This window comes from Stegodyphus dumicola, chromosome X1, assembly GCF_044657685.1.
Source record: "Stegodyphus dumicola isolate Sdum_Otavi_A_Nest chromosome X1, ASM4465768v1".
NCBI classification, from domain to species: domain Eukaryota; kingdom Metazoa; phylum Arthropoda; class Arachnida; order Araneae; family Eresidae; genus Stegodyphus; species Stegodyphus dumicola.
Window position 1 is genome coordinate 153,958,875 of NC_140780.1, and position 26,653 is coordinate 153,985,527.

Below are 26,653 nucleotides of genomic sequence, written 5' to 3' on the forward strand. Positions count from 1 at the left end.
TACAGAATCTTGTACTTGGCGACTTTTGCTTCATCATCTATACTATTTGTATATCAGCCTCCTGTACCGAAAGGTGTGCGAAATCTAACAGCGAAACCGCAGCTTAACGGTAACGAAGATGGAAACATTTTTCGGACTTCTATATCGCCGGTTCTATCCCTGCTCGTGAACTTTTACGAACTCTGCCCTGGACGGATTTGTTTTTATCCTCACTTTATTGAATGACTTTGTCATTATTGATCTTTTTGCCTTCGGGTGCGGTGTTAAAAATTTAACACATTCATTTTCTCTATTTTTGTTAATCCTAATTTTTCTTATTTTTATCTACTGGTTTGTACTCTTTGTAGTAGATACCAGTAGCAAGATTATGATCCAAGATCCCGAAAAGCGTTTCAATAGAAACAGCGCATAATGGAATAAAATATAATTTTAATTATACTTACTCATAATTTAGGTTAAAAGAATAGGTATCCGACGCCCTTAAATGTTTATTGAATTGATTGTAAAAAATTTTTCTTGCAAAACAGTTATCGTACTTTCAACAGTTTAAATTCAAATACAAATAAACTATTAATAAGATCAGTATGTTATTTAAAATATATTCTACACAATTCCTCTTAGCTTTCATTCATAAAATAAAAAAATATCGAATGAAATAACAGATGTTTCTTCTCGCTGTACTGAAAGCCTACAAGGTTTGTTTGGCGTTAATTACCCCACGTACAAGGCGATAACTCGCCATTCCAAATATGACCGACAAGCAGATGTTTTATCCAATGAGAGCAGAGAAATGGTCTATAGGCTTTGTGAATATGCTTGCCACTATACATCACGGGAACTTGCAATCAGTTGCTATCCGCCAGAGGTTTTAGTCCTCTTGAAACCTAAAGACGTATTGTTTTCCGCAGTTTGCGTAATACATACGTAATAACTTAAAAGGCCAGTTTTAGTGTTAGTCATTTGTGTAAAGGATTGAAATTTAACTCTTATTTTAAATTTAGCTAGTTAGTAGTGTTTATATTTTTACGTTCAGACCACAAGTGGTTGGTCTTTGTATCCCGAAGTGCGGGAGCGCCAGTAATATCGTGGAAAATAAAGGGTAATTAAACCCTTCTCATCTTGTCGTCCCTTCTACACTCTATAGGACATAGTTTGTAGTCAAACTCACTGTCTAATCAGGACACGTCATGTTCGCCAAGCAGATTAAGAGGAATAGTAGTCCTGGTAATATAACTTCTGTTATATCAGAAATTTAACCTCAGTTCACTTTGATACTGACATAATTTTTCAACTATGTGTGAGTTCTTTATATCTGATACTTGTAAATAACTATATATATTGAAAGCAACCTTTATTAAATATACAAAAGGTATACAGAATTATTAAACTAAGTAAATTTAATACGATAATACGGCAAGATAAATTACAGTCATTTAAAGGAAATTATGTCTTGATAGCGAAACGTCCCGACGGAGAAACGGCCACGGCGAAACTGCCACTGTGAAATGGCGACCGCCTAAAGTCCTAGACCCCGATAAAAATGGTTGTATATTAACGGAATCGTAATCATTAATGAGCTTTCGAAAATTTTATTTTAGTTCAGAAGACATTTATAGAGATGAAAATGATATATGAAATGGAACTCTATCGTCAGTAGCGTGTTCTTAGAATTGGACCTTTAGACTATAAATGAAACTTTAGTATGATCAAATTTTTTTATTTCTGCTTGTATTAAAGATTCTAATAAATTTTGCTACGATGTCACAGAAGTGTGTATTTTGTTTCAAGTAATAATTTGTACAATCATTGTTTCAAGTAATTTCAGAGTACCAATAAATAAAGTACAGGGTGGTCATAGAATTTTTTCCCAATTTATGACCTCCTAGCGACCTATGCGCTCAACCAATCGAAATGAAATTTCAAATATTGCTATTTGAAGGTATATACTCGAGATTGCGGTGATTTAAAACAATACATTTCTCAAGTTCATGGTTACAGTGACGCAATTTCGAAATTTCCGAATGGCAACACCCACTTTTTTCCGAGGAAATTGATCAGAGCATTGAAAAATCATAAATGTAGGTGGAACGATACGCATGTGTTTGTCGAGGTAAAACATTGCAAAGAAGAGCATTGTAAAGGCCTAGTAACAACACAAGTGAGGAGGGGAAAATACAACTTTTTCTTTCAATGTGCTCACCTACGCAGATGATAACGCGTCGCATGCAGGAAATGGTTGCCAACAGTGACGAACGTAACACTGCAGGACAAATCCGTATAACTTCATTCTTTAAGGAATCTTTCAGTTCTGACCAGTTTCGTGGATTTGATGTATACACATTAGATTTCAGATAACCAAATACAGAAATTCATCGCAGTGAGATCGGGAGATAGCGGTGGCCACGAAGCTGCAAAGTTACGGGAGGTGACTCTATCTTAGAACGTTGTACAGGCTGAAAAGTTGTAATTCTAATAAAAGCTTTTCCCATTCCTCTCTTGTGCTTTCAATGGTTGTTTACAATGTTCCTCTTTGCAAATGTTTTACGCCCGAAATTTTCATTATTACGTGTATCGTTTTCAATGCCATTTATGGTGTTTTAATCAGTCAGTCATTCTTATTTTATCTAATCAGTTTACGCAGGAAAAAAGCGGGTGTTGCCATAGAAAATTCTGGAATGTTTTAACTGCAACCATAGCCTTCAGAGCTTTATTGTCTTAAATCAACAGAATCTCAAGCGCATACTTTCAAGTAACAATATCTGAAATTTCATGTTGATTAATTGAGCGCATAGGTCGCTAGGGGCTTATGTGTAGGAGAAGTTTCTTTTATGGTCACCCTGTATTTGATATGTGAAATGAAATCTATTTCCTTGGCGTTACGAGTAGCTGGGTAAGCGAAATGAAAATTCATATGAATATTCTATTTCAATTATGTATTATTCCTGTTATTGGATTCACAATGAATTCCTTAAAGGACATATAAGAGCAAAATAAATTTTATAATTTAGTCTAAAACCTATTGGGTCGTTACGGCATCAATTAAGTAATTGAAACAACTAAAATTAAAACATATTTTCTAACACTAAGATGGGATTTAATTAAGGAACAGTATTAAATCTAAAACTCCTTGACTGAACACGCCCAGAAGAAATACATGTGCATCATGCGGCCCAGATCCGTGGTTCACCTCAAGTCATTTCAGGATACTATCGAGTGTAGCAGTTGTTTTCTCGCGGGCCGCCTCTTGTCTTCGAAGCAATTTTATATGGCCCACGATACATTTTTATTATATGTTTGTTCTAAATACGATGGTTACACTTTTAGAGATAAAAAGATAGAGATTGAGCTTATGCGTGCAACTTTTATTGAACGGGAAAGAGGTAGAATGAATAGTTTAGGGCTTTTTGTCTAAATTTGCTTATATGCCTGGCCGCATGTTTCGGGTAAGGTTGAAGAATTTTTCACATCTGTACAGTCAGGAACTTGAATCGCCAGCAGATAGTTTGTAGCTCTCTAGTACTCTGATGTTTCCGTTTTTTTCTATTCGATTGATACTTTTGATGCATTTTTCTTAAGTCACACACTAGTTGGTTACCTGGTTCCCAGCTGCACAGCTTATGTTGCTACATAGATGGAGAAAAATTAAAGTACAGCTTATAAACCTATTTATTTGTACTTTTTGTTAGATCTTAAGAGGTTATATTAATGACTATCATTTCGAACTCTGCATGATTTTTCAGTATTGCTTTCATAAGGAAATTCATCTTGCTGAATTAAAGTTGTAAATAAAATTATAATAGTTATTTTAATTAAGAAATTAAACTGCAAGCCATGTCTTCAAAGAGAGTGAAAGAAACCTGGAGAAGGAAGGACGTGTATTTCAAGATAAATTGAAAATTATACACTTTTGGGGGTTGTACGCAGCCTAATTATACGTTTTATTTCTAATAAAGGAATAGCAATTCCAAAAGGAAAAACAATAAGCTGCCATTAGGAAGCGAATAATAAAAAATATTTGAAATATTAAGAGACAAATTAAAGAATGAAAAGTTACAGTTTCCGAATTCTAGCTTGTAACGACATTTTTTTTCTTTTCTTCCCTTTTTTTTTTTCTTTTTCTTTTCATTTTTTTTAAACTGAAGCTAAAAAACTTAGTGAAGCAGTAGTTTGCTGTTGCGCAAGTCACTGGAAAACGATCGAAACCCTTCACTGATGGCGAATGGCGAATTCCTTAAAGACTGATTGATTAAGTCTGCTGATCTCCTTTATCATGCCAAGTAACAATTATTTAAAAACATTAGTCTTTTCAGCCAACATTGTAGTGGAACGTAGTAATAAAATTTCTAGTGATTTACATTTTCCGTGTTATCAGTTGAAAGAAATGTAGATTTTTCAACATTTTCGATAGCAGATATTTTCGAAAATGAGAGAACTAATATCACAGCTATAGCATTACTTGTTTTCGTACCCAGGAATTTGAAGCAACTAAGGAATTATTGTAAACAATTACTTGAAATGTAAATCTAGTACATAGCATATTTTCTGAAATAAAATTTATGATAAAGAAGTTAGTTGGATTAAAATGGTTGAATCTACAAGTGATAGAGCAGCTGCTGTGGTTAAAAAAACGCTGCTGTAAAATTATTACTATAACAACGAACACGAATAATGCCTTAGGAAATCTAAACGGAGGTAATTAATTTAAATTGTGATACAAATCTTATTGAAAGGTTTGAAGAAACAGGCAGATTCGATTAATTTTATTCATGCTTGTGAAGAGATAAATACCCTCAATAACGAATTTTTGCGATAAGATTTATAGCTTTATTTGGGATTATATTTATAGCTAAACAGATTTCTCCGAAGTTAAAAATTAGTCTAAGAACCCGGATTACCGATAGGTATCCAAAATCTGTGAAGAAAGTTTCTATTAATTTTTTCCCAGGGTAACAGACTTTATAAGAATTACAACGTCCTCAACTGTCAAGTAGTAATTAAAGACGTATATAATTGTTTACATATAAATATATGTATTTTTTCTATGCAATTTGTATTTTTCTATGTGCCCAAGAAAAATAAATAACAAATAAATGGAAGATAATTGGTAACTGTTATTTATTTTCAAATTTGTCCTAGACATGTTCTTCCTAGACATGTTCCTAGACATGTTCTAGAATTGAGTATATCCTCAATTATTCTAAATACAATTGCTGTCAATAAAAGTGCTGATGAAGCTTTATTTTCAAGTTTTTTTTCATTCAGTCATCTATATTATCGTTAAAAATGAAATTATTAAGTGTATAAAATAAAAACAGTCTTGTACTTATTATTAATTACACTTTTACTCAGGAAATTCATTCATTAACAAATTGTTGCGTTCATTAAAAATTCTAAATGCTTGGAGTCACTGTACGTATATTAAAGCGATTTTCCCTGTAGCATCATTACATAGAGCTATAAAACGATAACTAAAAGTTAACATTGCATTTAATTATAGGTACTTCTACCTGAAATGCACGTATTAAAAAGAAATCAAATATTTAAAATCACCAGATTTAGGAATTTCTTTCCATATGGAATTGTTAAAGGTTGAAATTAAAAATGCGTAGAGAAGCACGAAAGCGCAGAAAAATGTAACAGCAAAGACTCCGGAAAAACATAATTAAATGAGTGCGTATTTTTGTTTTCAAGTTATGGGTTTTATCATCATTAAATGCAAAGTAATTTAATAAAGGGTAGTGTAATATAATCTTGCTGTTATGAAATTTTTAGTTTGACATTTATTAATATCTATTTTGAAAGTTTAAAAATTTTAAGCAAAAGCATAAAACTTATTAAAAATATGATATGTAACAAATAGCACTCTGCAAAGAATTTCGAGTTGAAACAAATTTTAATCGAGTTACAGACCTCAATATAAGAGTTTAAGAACTGAGCATTGAACAAATGTTTTGAAATTTGAAGCAATATTTTACTTTGTTATTTAAATGATAAGTCTCTTTTACTACGTTTTCTTCCCTCTTCATTTTTGACATTTATTTCTCTCAATCTTTTCTTTTATTTATTGATGAATCTTTGCTTAAAATTCTTTAAAACATAAACGTCAAAAATAAAGCCATCATTGCCATTTATTCAAAAAGTCTTTTCAAAACAGGAGTTTTTAATTCAAAAAAGAAAACAAAAGAAAGTGAAACTGACAATCTTTTTCAATGTATATTGATTATTTATACATTTATTAATTTTCCAGTTTATATGATTAATTTATATGAGAACCGAAAAATGCTTGAAAAAATACTTAGCTGAAAATAAAAATAATTTTTATGTATTTTATTTGTAAAACTGGTAAAATATTGATAACAGAGATAAAACTGAAACATAAAAATTGTAACCTAATATAGTAAAATGTAATAAAAACTGCTTAATAGAGTAAAAAGGATATTATTTTTTAAGTTTTTTAATCTGTGTCTTCTACGTAGTTTACCTGTAGTCGAGGAGTTAAAGTAGCGAAATACTAATAGCTCCTTCAAGACTCGATCTCAAGAGGCTGAATGGAACGAATGCATGGTAGTTCTGTACTTTCCCAGGACTAAAGAGAAGGGCTAGCTCATAGAGCGTTTCCCCCTGAAACATGCAGTGAGGAGTGATGACGTAGCAATGATGCCACCGAGCGCGGAGATGCAATTGACAACATAGAAATTAGCGTTTTAAATTTGAAGAACCAGCGTTTAAAATGAGCTGTGTGTGAAAGATAGGTATAATTTGGAAGAGACAATGTTACTGCAGTATGCATTTGACACTGAACATTACAAAATTTAATAGTACTTACTCAATTTTAAAATAAGAGATAAAGTGCGCTACTCTTAGCATAAAGTTCCTGTTTTTATTTGCAGGGATTTTTTTTTCTTTAAATGCCTGTTTGTTTCTAATCATTTCTTTATCTGCATGTTAACTAAGAGAACTGTACTACTGCTTCTAAGTAACTATAATAACAGCTATTTAAAATTAATCAAAAAACAACCTTAAATTGGCATAGTTTTAAACATGTATGGTTATATATGGCAAAATTTCTGCTAATCTAAGTTTGAGTTTCAGCCTAATTGTAAATTTTACATTGGTATATTTTTATCCCGATTCAATATAATAACATATATTTTTTTTTAAATAATTTTTTAACTTAGGCTTACATCAATATTTCATTTAAATAAATACATGTAAGATTCTTATCTTAATTTAGACAAAACAACTTTACTCACAGTACCTAAAATAATTATTTAATTTTTCAAAAGTGGGGGGTTAGGGGGCAGGTCTTCTTATGCCAATTACTTTAATATCATACTTTATATATATTTTATCTAAAATGCTAAGCTAACACAAAATCGAATCAATAATAACAGAGGATACAATAAAAGCTGGAGCGACTTTTTGTCTCTCGTTTCCCTTGACCATTAAATAATTTGGTTTTAGTTTGTGACACGATTTAATTTCTCCTGAATCTTTATTTAAAACCTCTTTAATAATATCAACATTTAAAACAGTTCCATCTTCTAAAACAAATCCTTTATCTAAAAAGTGGTTTCTCAGTAATTTGAGGCAGTGCGCTAAATCTGCAAAAACCCATATTTTTTTCGTTTGGAATACTGGATTTCGAAACTGAGAACTATTAATCGAAATCTGTAACTCTTTCCACAAAGTAGTAGATCCTCTTAAATCAGACACTATTGCTTTCACTTCTACTCCAGATGATTGAATATGTCTTATGAGTGAAAAAAGAAGTTCTTTCTTCATTGGAGTGTTAAAATCAAAAAATATTGGTTGTTTCCACTGCGAAATGAGACCTCTGATTAAAACAAACTGCACTTTTTGAAAAGGACCGAGAATTTGGTCCAGTTTAGAGTCATAGCAGAGTTTAGAATCTATGTGCATTTCGTCGAAACTGAGAACGCATATTTTTTCTACAGAATTCACATATTGGCATCTTTCCTTCATTACAGCTAGAACATCACTCTGAATTCCTGGACTACATGAAAATTTAGCGCACCATCTCTTTAATGTGCTAGTGCTAGGTAAAGGAATTCCCATTTTTTCTTTCCAAAAATCGTAGCTTTTAGATGACAGAGCTCTTATGACAATGCAACGTGAAATATCTTCACTAGTCCACCTGACTTTTTCCTTATTTTCTAGCAATGCGTTAATCTGCGTCTTTGTAAAAATATGCTTTAGACGTTTTTCCAAATTCTCCGATCTGTTCTGTTTTTTCCTAAATTTCGCTGTTTGGGATTTTAATTTCTGAATTTCCGAAACAAATTTCTTTCTAGATGTCGTCCACCTTCTTTGTCGCTGAACAAACATTCTAAAATTTTTCTTTTCTCTATTTTTCAATATTTTATTACAATTTTCTAAGGATATTATTTTGTTCTTCAAATTATCAATACATTCTTGTTTATCTTTACACTTAGGGCACTCAGGGATATTGTCACATAGGGCATAGTCACTTGTGAGTTTTATTTCAAAATCATTCACATTTGATTTATTATTGTCAGCTTCAATTTCGTTCTCGGGCTCAAAATAAATTTTCTTTGGGCTTAATTCGTGTAGTCTTTCAAAAGCACTCTGCATTAGTTTTCTTTTCAAATGTCTCCGATTTCTTTGTGTTATTTCGTTTACTGCACACGATAAATTTACTTTCGGCACAGCATTGCATTTCAACAGTTTCTTTTGCGGCAATCCAAGCAAGCGATTTCTCATGTCATCTTCATAATCACTGCACAGAAAATGTTCGCTGCAAATTCTTGCGTTTTTCACATTAATAGAATCTTGTCTTCGACATTTATGTATCCATTCTTTCGTCAAAAGCAAATTATCCTTTGGGAAAGAATGAAATACAATATCTCTTTCTTTCGTATTTCTATAAGTGTTACGGCACGTTGCTACAGCACAAGAAGCCATATTACATAAAAGATACTTTAAATATAGAATTTAAAAGGAAAACTGACTAAAACTATATATATACACACACAAATTATTTTAAATATTTGCATTATTAGAAAACAAATATGTATGATTAACATTAATTTGGGATATGCGATCTCCAGAAAATCGTCTCGCAAATGAATGAAACTACAGTTTTAAAGGCGCGAAATCAGAGCAGGTGCAACAGAGACACGTCAGATTACTTCTGGTTCCCCCCCTCCATGAGGCTCACGTCGGCGAGGAGTCGAACAAAGGAATGACCTAGCCCTTCTATTTATCCCTGGTACTTTCCTCTGTGTATAATGCAAATACTTCTTAGTTAATCTTGCATAACGATGGACCATCTGTTACGAAGATAGCTCTCGCTAGCTTTGCAATAATTTATTAAAGCAATTAATGTCTTCAACATGAAATTTAAAACTCCTCTATTTAACAATCCCCCCGGGGGTCGACGTAGAGAACTCTGCGAAGCTACTGGCTAGGATCTGTACCTAGGCAGTCTCGGCCACGGGGGTATAAAATTTATGAACTTGGTGGTTCTGAAGGCTCTGGGAAAGGTCACTTATTGGCCGGCCTCGGAGTCTGGCACTTCCTAGCGCGGCGTGGTTCTAGTAACCCGGGGGTCTCCCCCGGGGTCGCTGAGTAATGTCCTGCTGCGACGGGCTCGCCCAAGCGACTGGTAGGAGCATTTGACGACCGGTGCTGCCTGGTGTCTTATCCAGGTGGTGCGCTGCTCTCTTGGAGGGTAATAGTGGAGGTTGAACTTCCACGATGTGCCCAAAGGGGGAGTGGACCCGCAGTGAGATTGAGTTCTCGGAGCGGGGAAGCCCAAACTTATCTTATCTTATCTTATCTATTTAACAATATTCGTTCTATACTGTTTCACTCAACGCTTTAAGAGAGATATGTTTGCAATCAGACATAAAATTATAAAAAGGATTTATTAAAAAAGGATTTATTCACATCAACTACTGCAACTGTCCTAAAAACAAAATTTAACTCAGATAAATTATTGTCAAAAAAAAAAAAAAAAACTTAAGCATTCGAATATTGAAGTTTAAATCTTTAACGATAGAAGAGCAGCTGAAGTCTAACTAATAAATTATAAGTTAAATTAATGTAAATTGTTATAATAATTGTCCCAATTGCAAATTACCTTTTGTTTTCAGCATTTAAATAGTGAAGAGAAACAAATAATAAAATGCAAAATAAGTAATCAGTGATTGCACGAGGTTTTATCAGTAGAAATTTGTCGTTGCTGGATAATTGCTGAAAGTGCTACTTTTAAGATACAAATTTACGCCGCCCAGACGGTGTAGTGGTCAGTAGAGACGACAGCGATACTAAAGGGCCCGGGCTCGAAGACTGTCTGTGCCTTCATAGGAAGCAAAGGTGACCCCGCTATTAGGTGCCTCCATACCTTAGTAGTGGCCAAGCCGATGTCGGCTGTGGGAAAAAAAAAAAAAAAATACAAATTTAAACCAAATTAATGTCAGTTTATCTGGCTTACATTAAACAGTCAGTTTATCTATGCTATATGCTCAAAGGCTGCTTCAAAACTGCATTTTCTACTATTATAGAAAATAAGAAGTGATAGTAAAGATTTAAAATAAAATAAACGTTAGTAAAACTTAGGATACTTACAAAATGAATTTAAGATTCAAATGCCTGATGCCTGGGAAAGAAGTGATGAAAATGAACGACACATATATCCGAAAGGTTTCACGCCCCTTGGGGCCCTAGTGATCTGTTTGTGATAAAATTTTTTTTAAAATGTAGAGTTTATGAAAATAAAGAAGGAGCTTTTACTTACTATTACTTTTTTTCTGAAAATGCAAAAATACAAGTATTTTCAATACATCATATACCTTTTGATCTAAAAAATATAGAAATTAACTATGGCAAACTTTCTTTCCAACTTTTTTTATAAACATTTTGTATGTATGAACTGATTTTCCCTACGTATCTTGATTCTCCGGACAGTGCACGCATATTGATCTAAAAGTTTTGCCTAAATTTCCTCCTCTGAATCACAGAGATGATCAGGCTCAGGAATCACACATCGAGAAAAATTCACTCTTGTTTGACTTTGACGAGTCCTATGAAAGTTATTCTTCAAAGTGGCGATTTTTGTACAACGAATATTCAACAGAAAACTTCCTTGATCGAACTTTTTTTATTCTTATTTTAATTTCAGTTTTCCTTCTCAAGAACGTAAATGTTTTGGGGTAGAAATGCTTTTTGTAGTTCACCTAATGGACTGCCGATGACAGGAAATGAAAGTACAGATTTTTCTCCTTCAGTTCCTTCTAATTCAGTTCTAAGTATTTTGGTCGGAGCATTAGTAAGGTTAGTGTTTCAAAATTAAAAAGGTTAGTGTAAGAAAATAGAAATTGGCATCCGGCGTTTCCACCTCCTCGGAGCCCAACCAAAGAACTCAGATTTATGTGCTAGGGTTAAGCGGGCTATACGCTGAATGGGAACCCACATAGAGGTTATCCCGTAGTAAAAAACTCCTGATCGCTTTCTCCTAAGCCTAAGGAGCGTGACCAGCCGATTGATAGTAGCGGGTACAGCAAAGTAACTCACCCTCCCGTTTGAAGCTGAAATAGAGGCCAAACTAGTGTGTTGGAGAACAGCACACCGCCATTCTACTGCCAGGATCCTTTTTCCAGTTTACGGGTCTCCACGTACAGATAAGAACGCAGGCAATTTTCTCTAAATAAGAAGCCAGAGACAAAATGAATGTGACAGCAACTTATTCTGAACCACAACCTCCGAAAAGCAAAACCCATGAGAAAAGAGGAAGCCAAAAGCAGAAGACAAACAGATCACTAGGGCCCCAAGGGGCGTGAAACCTTTCGGATATATGTGTCGTTCATTTTCATCACTTCTTTCCCAGGCATCAGGCATTTGAATCTTAAATTCATTTTGTAAGGATCCTAAGTTTTACTAACGTTTATTTTATTTTAAATCTTTACTATCACTTCTTATTTTCTACTTCCGGCCAGAATTAAAAGTTTTAACTTATTTATGCAAATTTGTCTTGCTAACGCCAAGTACTTAAGTTGTGGCTTTTTGCCAAGCAAGAGAGAGAAAGAAGTTATTAGAAGCAGGCCGCTTGCCATAGTAGTTTTACTCGGCTGCTGGTTGCCTTCAAGGCCAGAGGTTTAGTCCTCTTGATAATTTCAAACGTATCGTAGTTTTAGCAGCTCCCTGTACTACATACGGATTTTGTTAAATAACGGCCAATCTTAAAGTTAGGCACTGGTATATTAATGCAAAGTTAGTTTTAGTTAGAGTTTTAGTCAGTAGTTTTATATTCTTACGTTCAGACCACAAGTGGTTGGTCTCTGTATTCCGAAGTTCCGGAAATCTCTGTAAAGATAGAAAAATAAAGGGTTTCGTATACCCTTCCTGTGTGTATTGTCTTCTTCACAATTTATTGAACATAGCTTGAGTAAGTTCCCTGTTCCGAGTCAGGACAGTTCATGTTTCCAAAGCAAGTAAAGAGGAACACAAGTCCTGATAATTTTATATTCGCCAATAATATAAAGCTAACCTGTTTTATCTTCTTTCAGGCTATATATGGATTTATCTTTCGTTTTTAACCTGATTTCAGATAGATATCTAATTTTTACGTATTAAAGCAAATTCTTAAATATTCTCATTATTAAATCATACCTGCTTTTATACAGTTAAATACATTTTACCGGAAATTTCACCGAATTATTGATCCTTAGGACATATAAATTAATACTTTAATCGCAAGAAAACTGAGAGTAGATATAGTACAGTCACTAATATTACAAAATTTCGTGCTTTTAATTCCAGAAACTTTGCACAAAAACTAACGGACAAAATCTAAACCACATTACACGGTTATTTTTAATGATTTCAGTACGAATCAAACTTTCTCGCTTTGTCCATTACTAAAGCTAAATTGATATGCCCTATAACTTATTTCTCCTCCTAAGCTGTTTTAAGACTTGCATTTAATTTTCCTATTCAAAGAAAACTCCATCCTTCTGAAACAAAATCTGAGATATGGCCAAGAACTACTTCTCTTATTTTTCAAAACCATCCATGAAATATTTTCTTTTTCGGGACATTCCTTGATTTGATATATGTTAAGTCATGGCTGCTCAACCCCATTGTGATTGAGTGAGGAGGGAGGAGATATACTCCTTTTTTTGAATTGATTCCACTGAGTGAGGAGATATACTCCTTTTTTTCGGGTACAACGTTATGATACACCAGTACACGAGGAAAGTATAACATAAATTTCTAATAATATACTAATAGATAGACAGCTCACGATCAGTTCAATCCATCTGTGTTGACCGGTAACATGCTATCAACGAGGTAGCTAGCCTTGACTTAGATATAAATAATTTCTTAGTTACGAATTATATTCGATTCAGAATTCGTGAATGCTCTGTAAATTGCTTTCGTAATTCACCCAAATAAACGGTTTAATAAATCATTCTGAATCAGCTCGGTCTCAAACTCGTGAAAATACACTCTCATCCGATAATCTATATAAGACTTAACCGAAGGACTACATGCCACGTTTCCTTTGAATTCGTAGAGGAAATAAAATTGATTTCTATCACTGTTCCCAATTGATTTTCCTTCTAGTTTCCAATTACTTCTCCGAAGCTTTTGAACATCGATCGCCTGAAAGATACTAGTATGTTTCGTATGTCCCAAGATTTTTTCTTTGATGATCTCATTATTGCATCAAAAATATTGCTTTCAAATAGTAATACACTGCTCGACATTGAAAATGCAACACCAAGAAGGAGTGGTCAGAAAGTGATGAAATTTGGAAAAAAGACAGAGACAGCAAGCAGCAATAAGTGATCTTTATTTCAAAATGATAGTCAGAATACAGAGCGAGAACGGCTTCAGCTTCGATTGGTGACAGGTCAGGAAAGTACAGTGGCCATTTGTATACCTTGCAGAGCATGTTGGCAGCTGCGAGCACTGTGTGGTCGGGCGTTATCCTGCTGAAAAATTTCGTTAGGCAGCTCCTGAATGTAGGGGATTGCCACCGGCCGCAGTACATTATCCAAGTATCGTTGGGCCGTCATACAGCCCTGAATACGAACTAGAGGTGACCTGGAATCATAGGCAATAGCGCCCCAAATCATTATGCCACGTTGTCGCGCGGTGGGGCGTTCCACAGTTACTGCCGGATTAGATCTGTCTCCTCGACGACGCCACACACATATGCGGAGACTGTCACTGGATAAACAGAAGCATGACTTATCTGAGAACACGACGTTTCGCCATTCTGTTATCCACATCGCTCCAGTCGACCATTCTAAACGTTGGCGTCTATGCTGTGTGGTCAATGGCAGTCTTCTTAACGGACGCAGGGAGTGCAGGCCACGTTCAACCAATCTACGGGAAATGGTTGTGGTCTACACGGGAGCATCCAGGGTATCTTGCACATGCTGCAGAATCGCGGTACAAGTGACTTTCTGGTCCGCCACAGGTTGTTGACGGTTGCGTCGATCCACGCGTGCTGACGTCACTCTGGCTGCACCTGCACCCCTCCTTCTTCCAACATTTCCTTGTTCCAACCATGTTCGCCATAGCCGATGCACCGTGCTTGCATCCATGTGGGTATCAGCTGCGATTTGACGTAAGGACCAACCCGCCCTTCTCAGTCCGATCACCATACCCCTCGTAAAATTGTCTATCTCATGGAAGTGCCTTCTTTGACGGCGGCCTGGCCATTCTCTTCTAGTTTACGTATTCTCCGGGACAAAAACCAACTTTCTTCGATATTTCGTCTGGCAGAAATAACGACACGAATACTGCCCATTCTGCACGTTCCTTCCCTTATATCTTACTTCACGTGCGTCGGAGAGCTACACATGTTCATAAAATTTGCATAAATTTCTGACCACTCCTTCGTGATGTTGCATTTTCAATGTCGAGCAGTGTATTTACACTGCGAGGTAATTCGAAACGTATGATGCTGTTTTGCACAGTTGATTTAAATTAAAAAACATACAATAAAAGTATAGTTATGGTATCAATGAACACCTGAAATATCAAACGTTCTTGTGAAACTAAGCAAATGAACATTCCCTTCGCCATTGGATTGGCTACACTATTGCCAGTCACTTGACAATTTGTGATTGTCTATAACGATCATCGGAAACTATACCTTGCAATTTCTTTTCTTTGAGGATATTTCAAGGATGCATAGTATGTCTTGTTGTTCCAATATTCTAACTCGTCATCAGCCATAGTCTCATCAGCATATGTAGAAAGCCATTTAAACAATCGACATGTACTTGATGCCATATGAGCCCACCAGGGGCCGAGCGGTAAAATCGCTGAACACTGATATTTCGGTCCGAGGTTCGAATCCCGCGAACGGGCTGGCTGCATGGGCGTTTTCGTGGTTTTCGCCATGTGTAAAGTGTATACAAGCAAGTTTCCCTTAAACGTCCTCCACAAAGGCATCCCTTCTCTTAGGCAGATAGCCCTAGTGTGCTTTGCCATAATTAAATAAACCAAACCAAACCAATGATGCTATATGTATGTTAAGAACTCGATTGTTATCTGGACGTATGGTGAAAAGCAGATGGCTTATATATTGAAAATATAAAACGTTTTATGTTATTAAACCATATTTAGTGTTTTATTTTATTTTATATTATTTATTCATTTAATGGTCTTAAAGACTCCTTTTATCTAGAATTTAGAATAGAAATTTAAATTTCATATATTATATTGCAAGATGTCCGTTGATCAAAATAGAAAAGCATAGTTTGAAGATTTATATCATTCGTTTCATGTCTAAAACTATAATTATGAGCTTAAAACTATATATTAAGAAGATACTTACGGGTGTCATCTTTTTTAAACATATTTTATGTAGTCATGTTTAAACACCTTAAAAAAATACATGATGTGTTCCAAATGTTTCTGATCAGCAGCACGGTAGCCGCGTGTATGTGATTATCAGAGCAGTTATCAATTTAGACATTTATCATGATCATTAGCTATGAAAGCATTCAACATGCAGGACATTAATCTGGGTCAAGTCTTTCGATATCAGCGTGGTGAGTGAATGATTATGTTAAGTTTGTTAAAGAAGTTCTACTGAGAGAAACCTCTCAGCCGCGTGTAGCGACTGTAATGAAGCAGTTGTTAGATGCATTTTAATTGAAGAATAATGACTCTCTGTATCCAGATCTCTCATGGGGAGATTCCTTTATCTTTCGTGATGCCCAATATAGATGTTGGTAAGATGTCGAAATCGCATTATTTCAGTAATGTAGCAAGCAACAAATTTATTAATAACGGGTATTTTTAAGGTGGTTCATTAAGCCGGTAAAGGATTCGTTGAAATACATAGATTGAATATATCGAACTGCAAAACTGAATGGATAATTTCTGGTGACTTCGAGTATATATTTCAATGGTATAAGGCATGTGCAATGTCAACATGGTTCGATGAAAAGCTTGACGATGACTCGTCAAAGTCAAACAAGAGTGAATTTTTCTCGATGTGTGATTCCTGAGCCTGATCATCTCTGTGATTCAGAGGAGGAAATTTAGGCAAAACTTTTAGATCAATATGCGTGCACTGTCCGGAGAATCAAGATACGTAGGGAAAATCAGTTCATACATACAAAATGTTTATAAAAAAAGTTGGAAAGAAAGTTTGCCATAGTTAATTTCTATATTTTTTAGATCAAAAGGTATATGATGTATTGAAAATACTTGTATTTTTGCATTTTCAGAAAAAAAGTAATAGTAAGTAAAAGCTCCTTCTTTATTTTCATAAACTCTACATTTTAAAAAAAATTTTATCACAAACAGATCACTAGGGCCCCAAGGGGCGTGAAACCTTTCGGATATATGTGTCGTTCATTTTCATCACTTCTTTCCCAGGCATCAGGCATTTGAATCTTAAATTCATTTTGTAAGTATCCTAAGTTTTACTAACGTTTATTTTATTTTAAATCTTTACTATCACTTCTTATTTTCTATAATAGTAGAAAATGCAGTTTTGAAGCAGCCTTTGAGCATATAGCATAGATAAACTGACTGTTTAATGTAAGCCAGATAAACTGACATTAATTTGGTTTAAATTTGTATTTTTTTTTTTTTTTTCCCACATCCGACATCGGCTTGGCCACTACTAAGGTATGGAGGCACCTAATAGCGGGGTCACCTTTGCTTCCTATGAAGGCACAGACAGTCTTCGAGCCCGGGCCCTTTAGTATCGCTGTCGTCTCTACTGACCACTACACCGTCTGGGCGGCGTAAATTTGTATCTTAAAAGTAGCACTTTCAGCAATTATCCAGCAACGACAAATTTCTACTGATAAAACCTCGTGCAATCACTGATTACTTATTTTGCATTTTATTATTTGTTTCTCTTCACTATTTAAATGCTGAAAACAAAAGGTAATTTGCAATTGGGACAATTATTATAACAATTTACATTAATTTAACTTATAATTTATTAGTTAGACTTCAGCTGCTCTTCTATCGTTAAAGATTTAAACTTCAATATTCGAATGCTTAAGTTTTTTTTTTTTTTTTTTGACAATAATTTATCTGAGTTAAATTTTGTTTTTAGGACAGTTGCAGTAGTTGATGTGAATAAATCCTTTTTTAATAAATCCTTTTTATAATTTTATGTCTGATTGCAAACATATCTCTCTTAAAGCGTTGAGTGAAACAGTATAGAACGAATATTGTTAAATAGATAAGATAAGATAAGATAAGTTTGGGCTTCCCCGCTCCGAGAACTCAATCTCACTGCGGGTCCACTCCCCCTTTGGGCACATCGTGGAAGTTCAACCTCCACTATTACCCTCCAAGAGAGCAGCGCACCACCTGGATAAGACACCAGGCAGCACCGGTCGTCAAATGCTCCTACCAGTCGCTTGGGCGAGCCCGTCGCAGCAGGACATTACTCAGCGACCCCGGGGGAGACCCCCGGGTTACTAGAACCACGCCGCGCTAGGAAGTGCCAGACTCCGAGGCCGGCCAATAAGTGACCTTTCCCAGAGCCTTCAGAACCACCAAGTTCATAAATTTTATACCCCCGTGGCCGAGACTGCCTAGGTACAGATCCTAGCCAGTAGCTTCGCAGAGTTCTCTACGTCGACCCCCGGGGGGATTGTTAAATAGAGGAGTTTTAAATTTCATGTTGAAGACATTAATTGCTTTAATAAATTATTGCAAAGCTAGCGAGAGCTATCTTCGTAACAGATGGTCCATCGTTATGCAAGATTAACTAAGAAGTATTTGCATTATACACAGAGGAAAGTACCAGGGATAAATAGAAGGGCTAGGTCATTCCTTTGTTCGACTCCTCGCCGACGTGAGCCTCATTTTATTAGAAGAAATATCTTTAATTTTTTATCCTGCCACATGCTAGAAAAAGGGCCGGACCAAAACCTATGTTGTGCATTGAATTCGAAGCAGTATGTAAATATTATCTAAGAATCAGAAGCATATATTCGTGTAAAGAGCTGTGGGAAAAGTTACATCTTCCCACAAAAAATAAATAAAAATAAGTTATATATTTAATATAATAGTTCTGCTTAAATAAGAATAATTTTTACATTTATCAGTTAAATATAATCAAGGTTTTGATGATATTGAAGAATATTAACAATAGAAATAAGTAATAAAAATAGTCTTGATCTGCTTTAGAAAGCTGTGATTTTATTAAAATTTTAAATGATGTTTTTACCAAACTTTAAGTCTCTTAACTTTTATCATATAAAATTAAATTATTTGGTTTATTTTATTTAATGTTAATCAAATTTAGTTTGAAATATTTCAATTAACTTTTTATTTAAGAATGATGTGCATAAATACTGTAAAGAATACAAACCGAATCCATGAATCAATTATTATTATAGTTAACATCTTGAATTATAATAAGAAATAAGTTTCCTGTTTTGTATTGCTTCCTCAGAATTATAGTGTGAATTTCTATATATAGCGGAAAGAAGATAACGGAGAAAGTTATTTTCACTATATGACTCGATAGTGACCTATCTACCCCTTAAAATTCTAGTATATAATGTAGAGGTATTAGGTATTTTTTAGAAGCAGGCAAGATGAAAAATGAGCAATCGCCTTCGCCGGGAATCAAACCTCGGGAATAAACCTCTGAAATACTGGCTCAGTGTGCTGACCACTACACGACGAAGGCACGCTAGGAAGGCGGGAGAAATACCTTATATCCTCCCTATTTTAAAGGGCGACTGGGGTCGCTAGGAAAGAGGGAGAAATACCTTATATACTCCTCTTTTTAAAGGGCGACTGGAGTGTTTAGGGGACCCAATTGCCAAATCCTGGGTGTGGAGAATCCTCATCCAACACCTTTTTTAGTTCGGGCGCCACTATAGAGACATTAGGATGTTTTTGAGAAAGCCGAAGAGATGAAAAATTAGCAATCGCCCTAGCCGGGAATCGAACCACGGACCTCGGAAATACCGGCTCAGTATGCTGACCACTACACCACGAAGGAACGCTAGGAAGGCGGAAGAAATACCTTATTTTAACTTAAAATGTTATATGTTATTAATATGTATGAGTTATTAAGTGGCAGGTACTTAAATACAGGATGAAATAAGAAATTCTGCAACTTAATTTGTCTTCGCCGAATCTAATTTTTTGAATTTCTGCTGAATTACATGCTTCCGTTATCAGTACTGTTCAAGTTTCATGGAATAATTTATTACTTTTTTATGTTAAGTACCTAAAATAAGGGTTTTAGAAATTTTACTACTTTATCCAGAAATAAGTCTCTTATTTTTTTCAATTTTTTCTTGGTTATTTATTACAGCAGGATTTCCGGAATCACTACATTAAGTTTTCCATGGATTTTTACTAATAATGTTGTTAGTTATTAACAGGTCATCTATACATAATTTCGATTTTATTCCTCTCACTAAAATTATCTCTCCGTAATTTTAAGTAGCGCAGGAGAATGAATTAATTTGAAATCATATCCCCACGTCAATCGTTGCTGTTTAAAAGCATATATTGATATCTTATTTTATAGTCATTGCAAAACTGGTAATACTTTTTAAAGCTAATTACGATAAGTTCAAAAAGGCCTATAGTAGTGTGACAAGAAATGTTTAGTTTAATTTCAAAGCGGTGTTTCTCTTAGCATGCTTAAAATAGTAAAAATATTCTAAGAATTGCATGTAATTGTCTGACTGGGCGATGAAGAAGTGAGGAAGGATTACGAAGTTACGAGCAAAATGAAATCATCAGCTCTACGGCAAGGCTTGATGATAGTCTCTCCAATTACTTCAATCGTCATGCAAAGTATCTATACAAAATGACATAAATTTTTTTTTCATTTAAAAAATCATCATAATCAATATTCATTACGTTTGTTTATTTATATTATGCAAAACATAAAACCGAAATCAATAAGTATAATTTTTTATTTAAACTTTAATTATTTTAACTATAATTTTTTATTGTAAATGACTAAATGTTCTATTGAATATTTAAATGATCCTTCATCATATCAGCTCATTTCTAAAATGATACTGAATAACAAAACTAATATTTTTCTTTTAGATTAAAAAATTATTAAATTAGTAAACATTTCAAATTGTATAAAATGAATCCACGTGTAGTATATGTATATTGGTTTTAATTTAAGCGATCAAATTTGTTACAGGTTCCCTTAACTGAAGATAAATAAATTTATAAAAGATGTCCACTTTGATGCGCAAATGAAGATCTCAGGTAAAAGTAAGTAGATGTGTTTTAACACCTTTGAAATTCCTTTATCAAAGCGTTACAGAAATGAAAAGGTTTCATATTAATTTAATAAAACTAGCTGTGGTTTGTCAAGAAAACACTAAACATTTGTTTCAGCATATTTAAGGAGCAATTTGAAAAAGTTATACAAAATTTCATTCCTGTTCTTCGGGCCCACCAGCGGCCGAGCGGTAAAGTCGCTGAACACTGGTAGTTCGGTCCGAGGTTCGAATCCCGCGAACGGCCTGGCTGCATGGGTGTTTTCGTGGTTTTCCCCATCTGTAACGTGTATACGAGCCAGTTTCCCTTAGAAAGTCCTCCACGAAAGGCATCCCTCCTCTTAGGCAGATAGCCCTAGTGTGCTTTGCCATAATTAAATAGGGGCCCACCAGCGGCCGAGCGGTAAAGTCGCTGAACACTGGTAGTTCGGTCCGAGGTTCAAATCCCGCGAACGGGCTGGCTGCATGGGCGTTTTCGTGGTTTTCCCCATCTGTAACGTGTATACGAGCCAGTTTCCCTTAGAAAGTCCTCCACGAAAGGCATCCCTCCTCTTAGGCAGATAGCCCTAGTGTGCTTTGCCATAATTAAATAGGGGCCCACCAGCGGCCGAGCGGTAAAGTCGCTGAACACTGGTAGTTCGGTCCGAGGTTCGAATCCCGCGAACGGCCTGGCTGCATGGGTGTTTTCGTGGTTTTCCCCATCTGTAACGTGTATACGAGCCAGTTTCCCTTAGAAAGTCCTCCACGAAAGGCATCCCTCCTCTTAGGCAGATAGCCCTAGTGTGCTTTGCCATAATTAAATAGGGGCCCACCAGCGGCCGAGCGGTAAAGTCGCTGAACACTGGTAGTTCGGTCCGAGGTTCAAATCCCGCGAACGGGCTGGCTGCATGGGCGTTTTCGTGGTTTTCCCCATGTGTAACGTGTATACGAGCCAGTTTCCCTTAGAATGTCCTCCATGAAGGCATCCCTCCCCTTAGGCAGATAGCCCTCGAGGCTTTGCCATAATCACACACACACGCCATAATTAAATACACCACAACACCATACACCATTCCTGTTCTTCGATAATATATTGTAAAGAGGTTTGAGGTTTTGAAGTCAGGACGCATGAAAACAACTCAGATATGTCCTAGCTGGGATTCGTATAAACTGTTTGCTGAACATGATATTATTTATACGAAAGGGCACGTAAGAAGGAAATGCTTTAATTCCTTCTAATCTACCTACTTAAAGGGCGACACAAAGAGGCCCAGGACGCAGTCGACAAAATACAGATGTATCTTCCCACACACTTTTGTTTGGGCATCACTGCAGAGACGTTTTATTTTTTCGGAATCTGGAACACAAGAAATGAATTGCGCCAAATTAAAGCTACTTCATGCATTACAATGCTATGTATGCGCATTAACAAATAACAAACTTCCAGGAGTGGGGAGACTGTATTAATCCACGATCGTAAAACCTATAACTATTATGTTGAAAGTCAAATTTGGCGGAAAGTAATTTGTCAGCTTTTGTGTTTAAGAAGTGGGTATTGTGACTCTCCCAACTACTCTCTATGTGTAAGAGATAATAAGAATTATCTCATCTCTCCATAATGAATATGATAAACTCCCAACAAATAATAAATACAATATAATAACAAACTTCCAGGAGTGGGGAGACTGTATTAATCCACGATCATAAAACCTATAACTATTATGTTGAAAGTCAAATTTGGCGGAAAGTAATTTGTCAGCTTTTGTGTTTAAGAAGTGGGTATTGTGACTCTCCCAACTACTCTCTATGTGTAAGAGATTATAAGAATTATCTCATCTCTCCAAACTCATGTGATGAAGTAGTAGTGAGCTAGCAGATGGAAGATCCCTGATTCGTATACTGGCGACTAATTTATATGATTGTTTAACTCATAATTTTAATTTGAGCTGAATTGCTTTAATTTGAATTGCTTTGACTTGAATTGTACGATTATTAATAATTTAGTGAAGAGTTTAAAAATTTACCTTGGATCAAAATTACATATATGATGTTTAGAAAAAGTATCTAAAAGTTTCAATCCTTTAAATGACGATAATGCATATGTACTTGCAGAGATCTTTAAATAATTATAAAAGGAATTACGAACGAAACTTCAAATTTGTTGGTGGGAGTAATGTCTAAATATAAAATGTTATGTTCACATACAGCAAAAGTTCCAATAAGTAAAACTCTTATGCACAAAATTCATGAATATATTTTAGAAGAAATTTGCTGATTTAAGATAATGTTCAGTGCCTCTTGAGAATGAGTTCAAAACTGATACTTTCTGATTACTGCCACCCTGATCGGCACAGTGGTTAGTGCTGTTGGTTGTTGTATCACTGGGTTCAGGAGAAAAATTTGATGCTTGTAAACGTATAGTGTCTCTGACAAAATGTACTGCGTTTCAAGAGTTCTCTTGAGAGATTTTGGTGATAGGGTAAGATAGGTGGCAGGCCATGGGATCCGTTCCCCAGGGTGCTTGCTTGCCATCAAAACTGCAATGGAAAAATCACCATTCTAAATCAATTGCATCCTGTGCTACGTTTGCATCCTGTGCCACCACAAATGCTCGACCGATGTGTGTTGGCCATTCCTAACGAATCACTTAAGCTGCAAGTGTACGGCCATTTGAAATAACAGCTTTAAAATCACTCGCCTCCTACTCCATGAAATGTAGCCAATATTGACGACTTTGTGAATTTTCGAAAAATTTTATTCGTCTATCTCTAGAGCTCACAGGTACTGCTGGGCTCAGAAATAATAAAAATAGAAGCATTTCATAAGAATTAAGAAATTCTTCAAGAAAAACACAAATCTGTTCAGCCGATATTTATACTTTTACAGCTGATGACTGTTCTGTTATGACCTTCTAAATTTCTTCGATGGTTTCTTTTCCCATTCCTTTTCCGAATCTTCCATACTTGTATGGCACGCTCATAAATAGGTTGGCTGCTGCAGCGTGTTTATTAAAAACAAAGTCAGTAACATAACAGTTCAGTCGAGCGTTGAATCTGGTTGAGGGAATAACAGAAAATACTTCAAGATTCTTTTCCTTTGAGAACATACAGACTCCCCGTGCACCACATATGTACAACACGGGGCTTACAGAAGTAAGTTAACTAGAACATTAAAGGTTACATGTATAAATAAACATTAAAAATTACATGCATAAATAAAGCGAACAAAATAAGAGAACAGCAGTCTGGACTTCACGAAAACCGATAAGTTCACTGGCCAAGTCACTCCGAACATTTTCAAATCGTTCTGTGAGCATAATCTAGGGCCATCAAATGTAGGGCACGAGAAAATCAAATTTTCCACATCCTGAGGAACTCTTTTTGAACATTCACATAAATTGTTTGATCGTAGATTAAAACGAAACAGATAACTTGCAAATTTACCGTGACCAGATAAAAACTGAGACACTTTAAAATTTAACGAGAGGAAAGATTCGGAATTCAGTCTATGGTAAATAGAAGGAAGGAACTTTTTGGTGACTTCAGCATTACAAGATGAAATGTATTCCTCATTCCACATAGCTAAAAGCTTTTTATTATGAAAGGACTTCCAATAACTCTTTGGAATGCTAATGTTGATATCAATGGGTAAATTTAAGGCATCTTTAGCTAAGAAATCAGCTCTTTCATTTCCGTAGAAACGAATGATGATCATGATGAGCACGCACATAAGCAAAGCAGATATCAATACTCTAATTCTAAGTGAACTAACAGTTACTAGGGTTTCGATAACTAATTTATCGCAGCTGGTAATACTGTTCAAAAGTTGAAGAGAAGAAAGAGAATCAGAACAAATAAGGTACTTTGAGGATGTTGTCCCATGATCCTGGATCCATTTGACGGCAAGATAAATGCACAGAAGTTCTGCTTGAAAAACTGTACATTCATTCCGTATACGGTGTCTAAGAAAACAAATCCCGGAATGGACTTCAAAAAAACAAATGCAAGGCCAACCTTGTTGTTCATCTTGCTGCCATCTGTAAAGAAAACCATATGAAAACTTATTTCAGGAGTCTCTTTATAATCGCAGAAATTTATGGGTTCTAAAGAAGCGGGATGAGGAAGATCAGTGAAGGGGACAATTCCATTAATACAGTCTTCCGAAGCATGAGTTGCCAATGACTCAAAAATATTATTCTTATATGCAATTTCAAAATCAATAGACGGAACTCCTGCAAGAACAAAAGTAGCCTCATAGCTTAAGGTTCTATAACCACTAATAATACGAAGAAGAATTCTCCGTTGAATCTTTCTTAAATTTCTTTTGTTAACCTTCTTGGCAAGAACATGTCCCCAAGCACGACAGCCGTACGAAATGAAAGGTACAATACATTGCTTATACATGAGTTTCTTAACATCGTAACTTACTCCAAAAGTATTTTTGGCAATTCGGTGAGAGCCATTAATAATTTTTTCACATTTAGCAGAAAGGAATTCAATGTGCTTTTTCCATATTAATTTTTGGTCGAGAATGACACCAAGATATTTAACATTTTCTACAAATTCCAACGGAGAATTATCAAGCATCAAAGAAGCAATATTTTGTTCATCAAATGTATTGGGAATAAGCATAGCTTTACTTTTTGAAGGATTGAAAGTGAGTTTATGAGAAATCGTCCAACTGGGGACAAAATCTAGAACTTCTTGTGCTCTCAAAAGAATGTTATTCAAAAAAATCCTTCTTTGGAAAATTAATAGTATTGTATCACTCAAACTCGAAGTAACTTATTAATAGTAAGTCGTCTGCAAACGCAATTTTTAAACAACCGTCGAGATGACTTAAAAGATCATTTATGATTATGTTCCAAAGAGTAGGTCCGGATACAGAGCTTTGAGGACAGCCTTTTTGTAGAGAATAAACCTTAGCTTCGTTATTAAGCTGAAGCTCAGCAGTCCTCTCGTTCAAGAAGCTTTTAAGAAGGTTATAGATATTATGTGGTATACCAGCATCTTTTAAAATTTTTAAGATAGATGGCCACCAAGCATTATCAAAAGCTCCTTTGAAATCCAGGAAAATAAGGAGTGTAGTATACTTCATTTTCTTTGCACACTGGAAGATATTACAAAGGCGAATAATGGCGTCTTCAGAGGACTTCCGAGGAGTAAATCCGAACTGAGAATCATTATAAAAGCATTTTTGTCTCAAATACCAATTTATTCTGTTAATGAAGAGAGTTTCAAGGCATTTTCCCAAAGTAGGCAAAAGACTAATGCATCTAATATAGGGTGGCCCAGAAGTCACTTTACATTTTGAAAATTAAATAACTTTTTCTTAAATGACTGTATTTAATTAATTCTTTTTTATTTTTTGCTTATTCACATGTCCATTCAAATGGAAATGAGCTTCATCTCCCATGATCAACTTGTGAATAAACTCATTGTCATTTCTTGCAGTTCTCTGAAACCTGACAGCATAATTTACTCGTTTCTGAAAGTCTGCTGGTTTTAAAGATTGCACTAATTGAACCTTGAAAACGCATCACTAAGTTCCTTATTGCAGGCCTACTAGGGGGATGTCGAACATTAAAATGGCGCATATCTTTGCGTTGCAACAATTGACCGTCCATTTTCAAAGTAAAATTCAATTATCTTCACTCGTTGTTCTGTTGTAAACTTATCCATGCCAAAAATTTCCAGAGATTATATTTTTTAATTCTGAAAAGAGAAAAAGAAATATATTAATAGAAAAAAAGTTATTTAATTTTCAAAATGTAAAGTGACTTCTGGGCCACCCTATATTATCAAGATAAGGGGTTCTTGTATCTAAAGTTTTAGGAATCAAAACAACCCGAACTCTCTTCCATTGTGCTGGAAAAACTGCTAATTGTAAACAAAGGTTGAAAAGTCTGTGTAGAAATGTGC

The 26,653-nt window shown here is 35.2% G+C and overlaps 1 protein-coding gene across 9 annotated transcripts in view; it reads left to right on the plus strand.

Annotated features, from left to right (window-relative positions):
- LOC118196632 (neuropilin and tolloid-like protein 2) overlaps positions 1-26,653 on the plus strand; it is a 444,544-nt gene that overhangs the window by 268,291 nt on the left and 149,600 nt on the right. For 8 of the 9 annotated variants that reach the window (XM_085807315.1, XM_085807316.1, XM_085807311.1 and 5 more), the window contains one exon: positions 20,672-20,745. In XM_085807315.1, coding sequence (XP_085663441.1) covers positions 20,727-20,745 — 19 coding nt within the window. In that variant the 5' untranslated portion in view covers positions 20,672-20,726. Of the gene's footprint in view, positions 1-16,902; positions 16,925-20,671; positions 20,746-26,653 lie in introns of those variants that run through there. The other variant, XM_085807314.1, reaches the window with a different exon arrangement.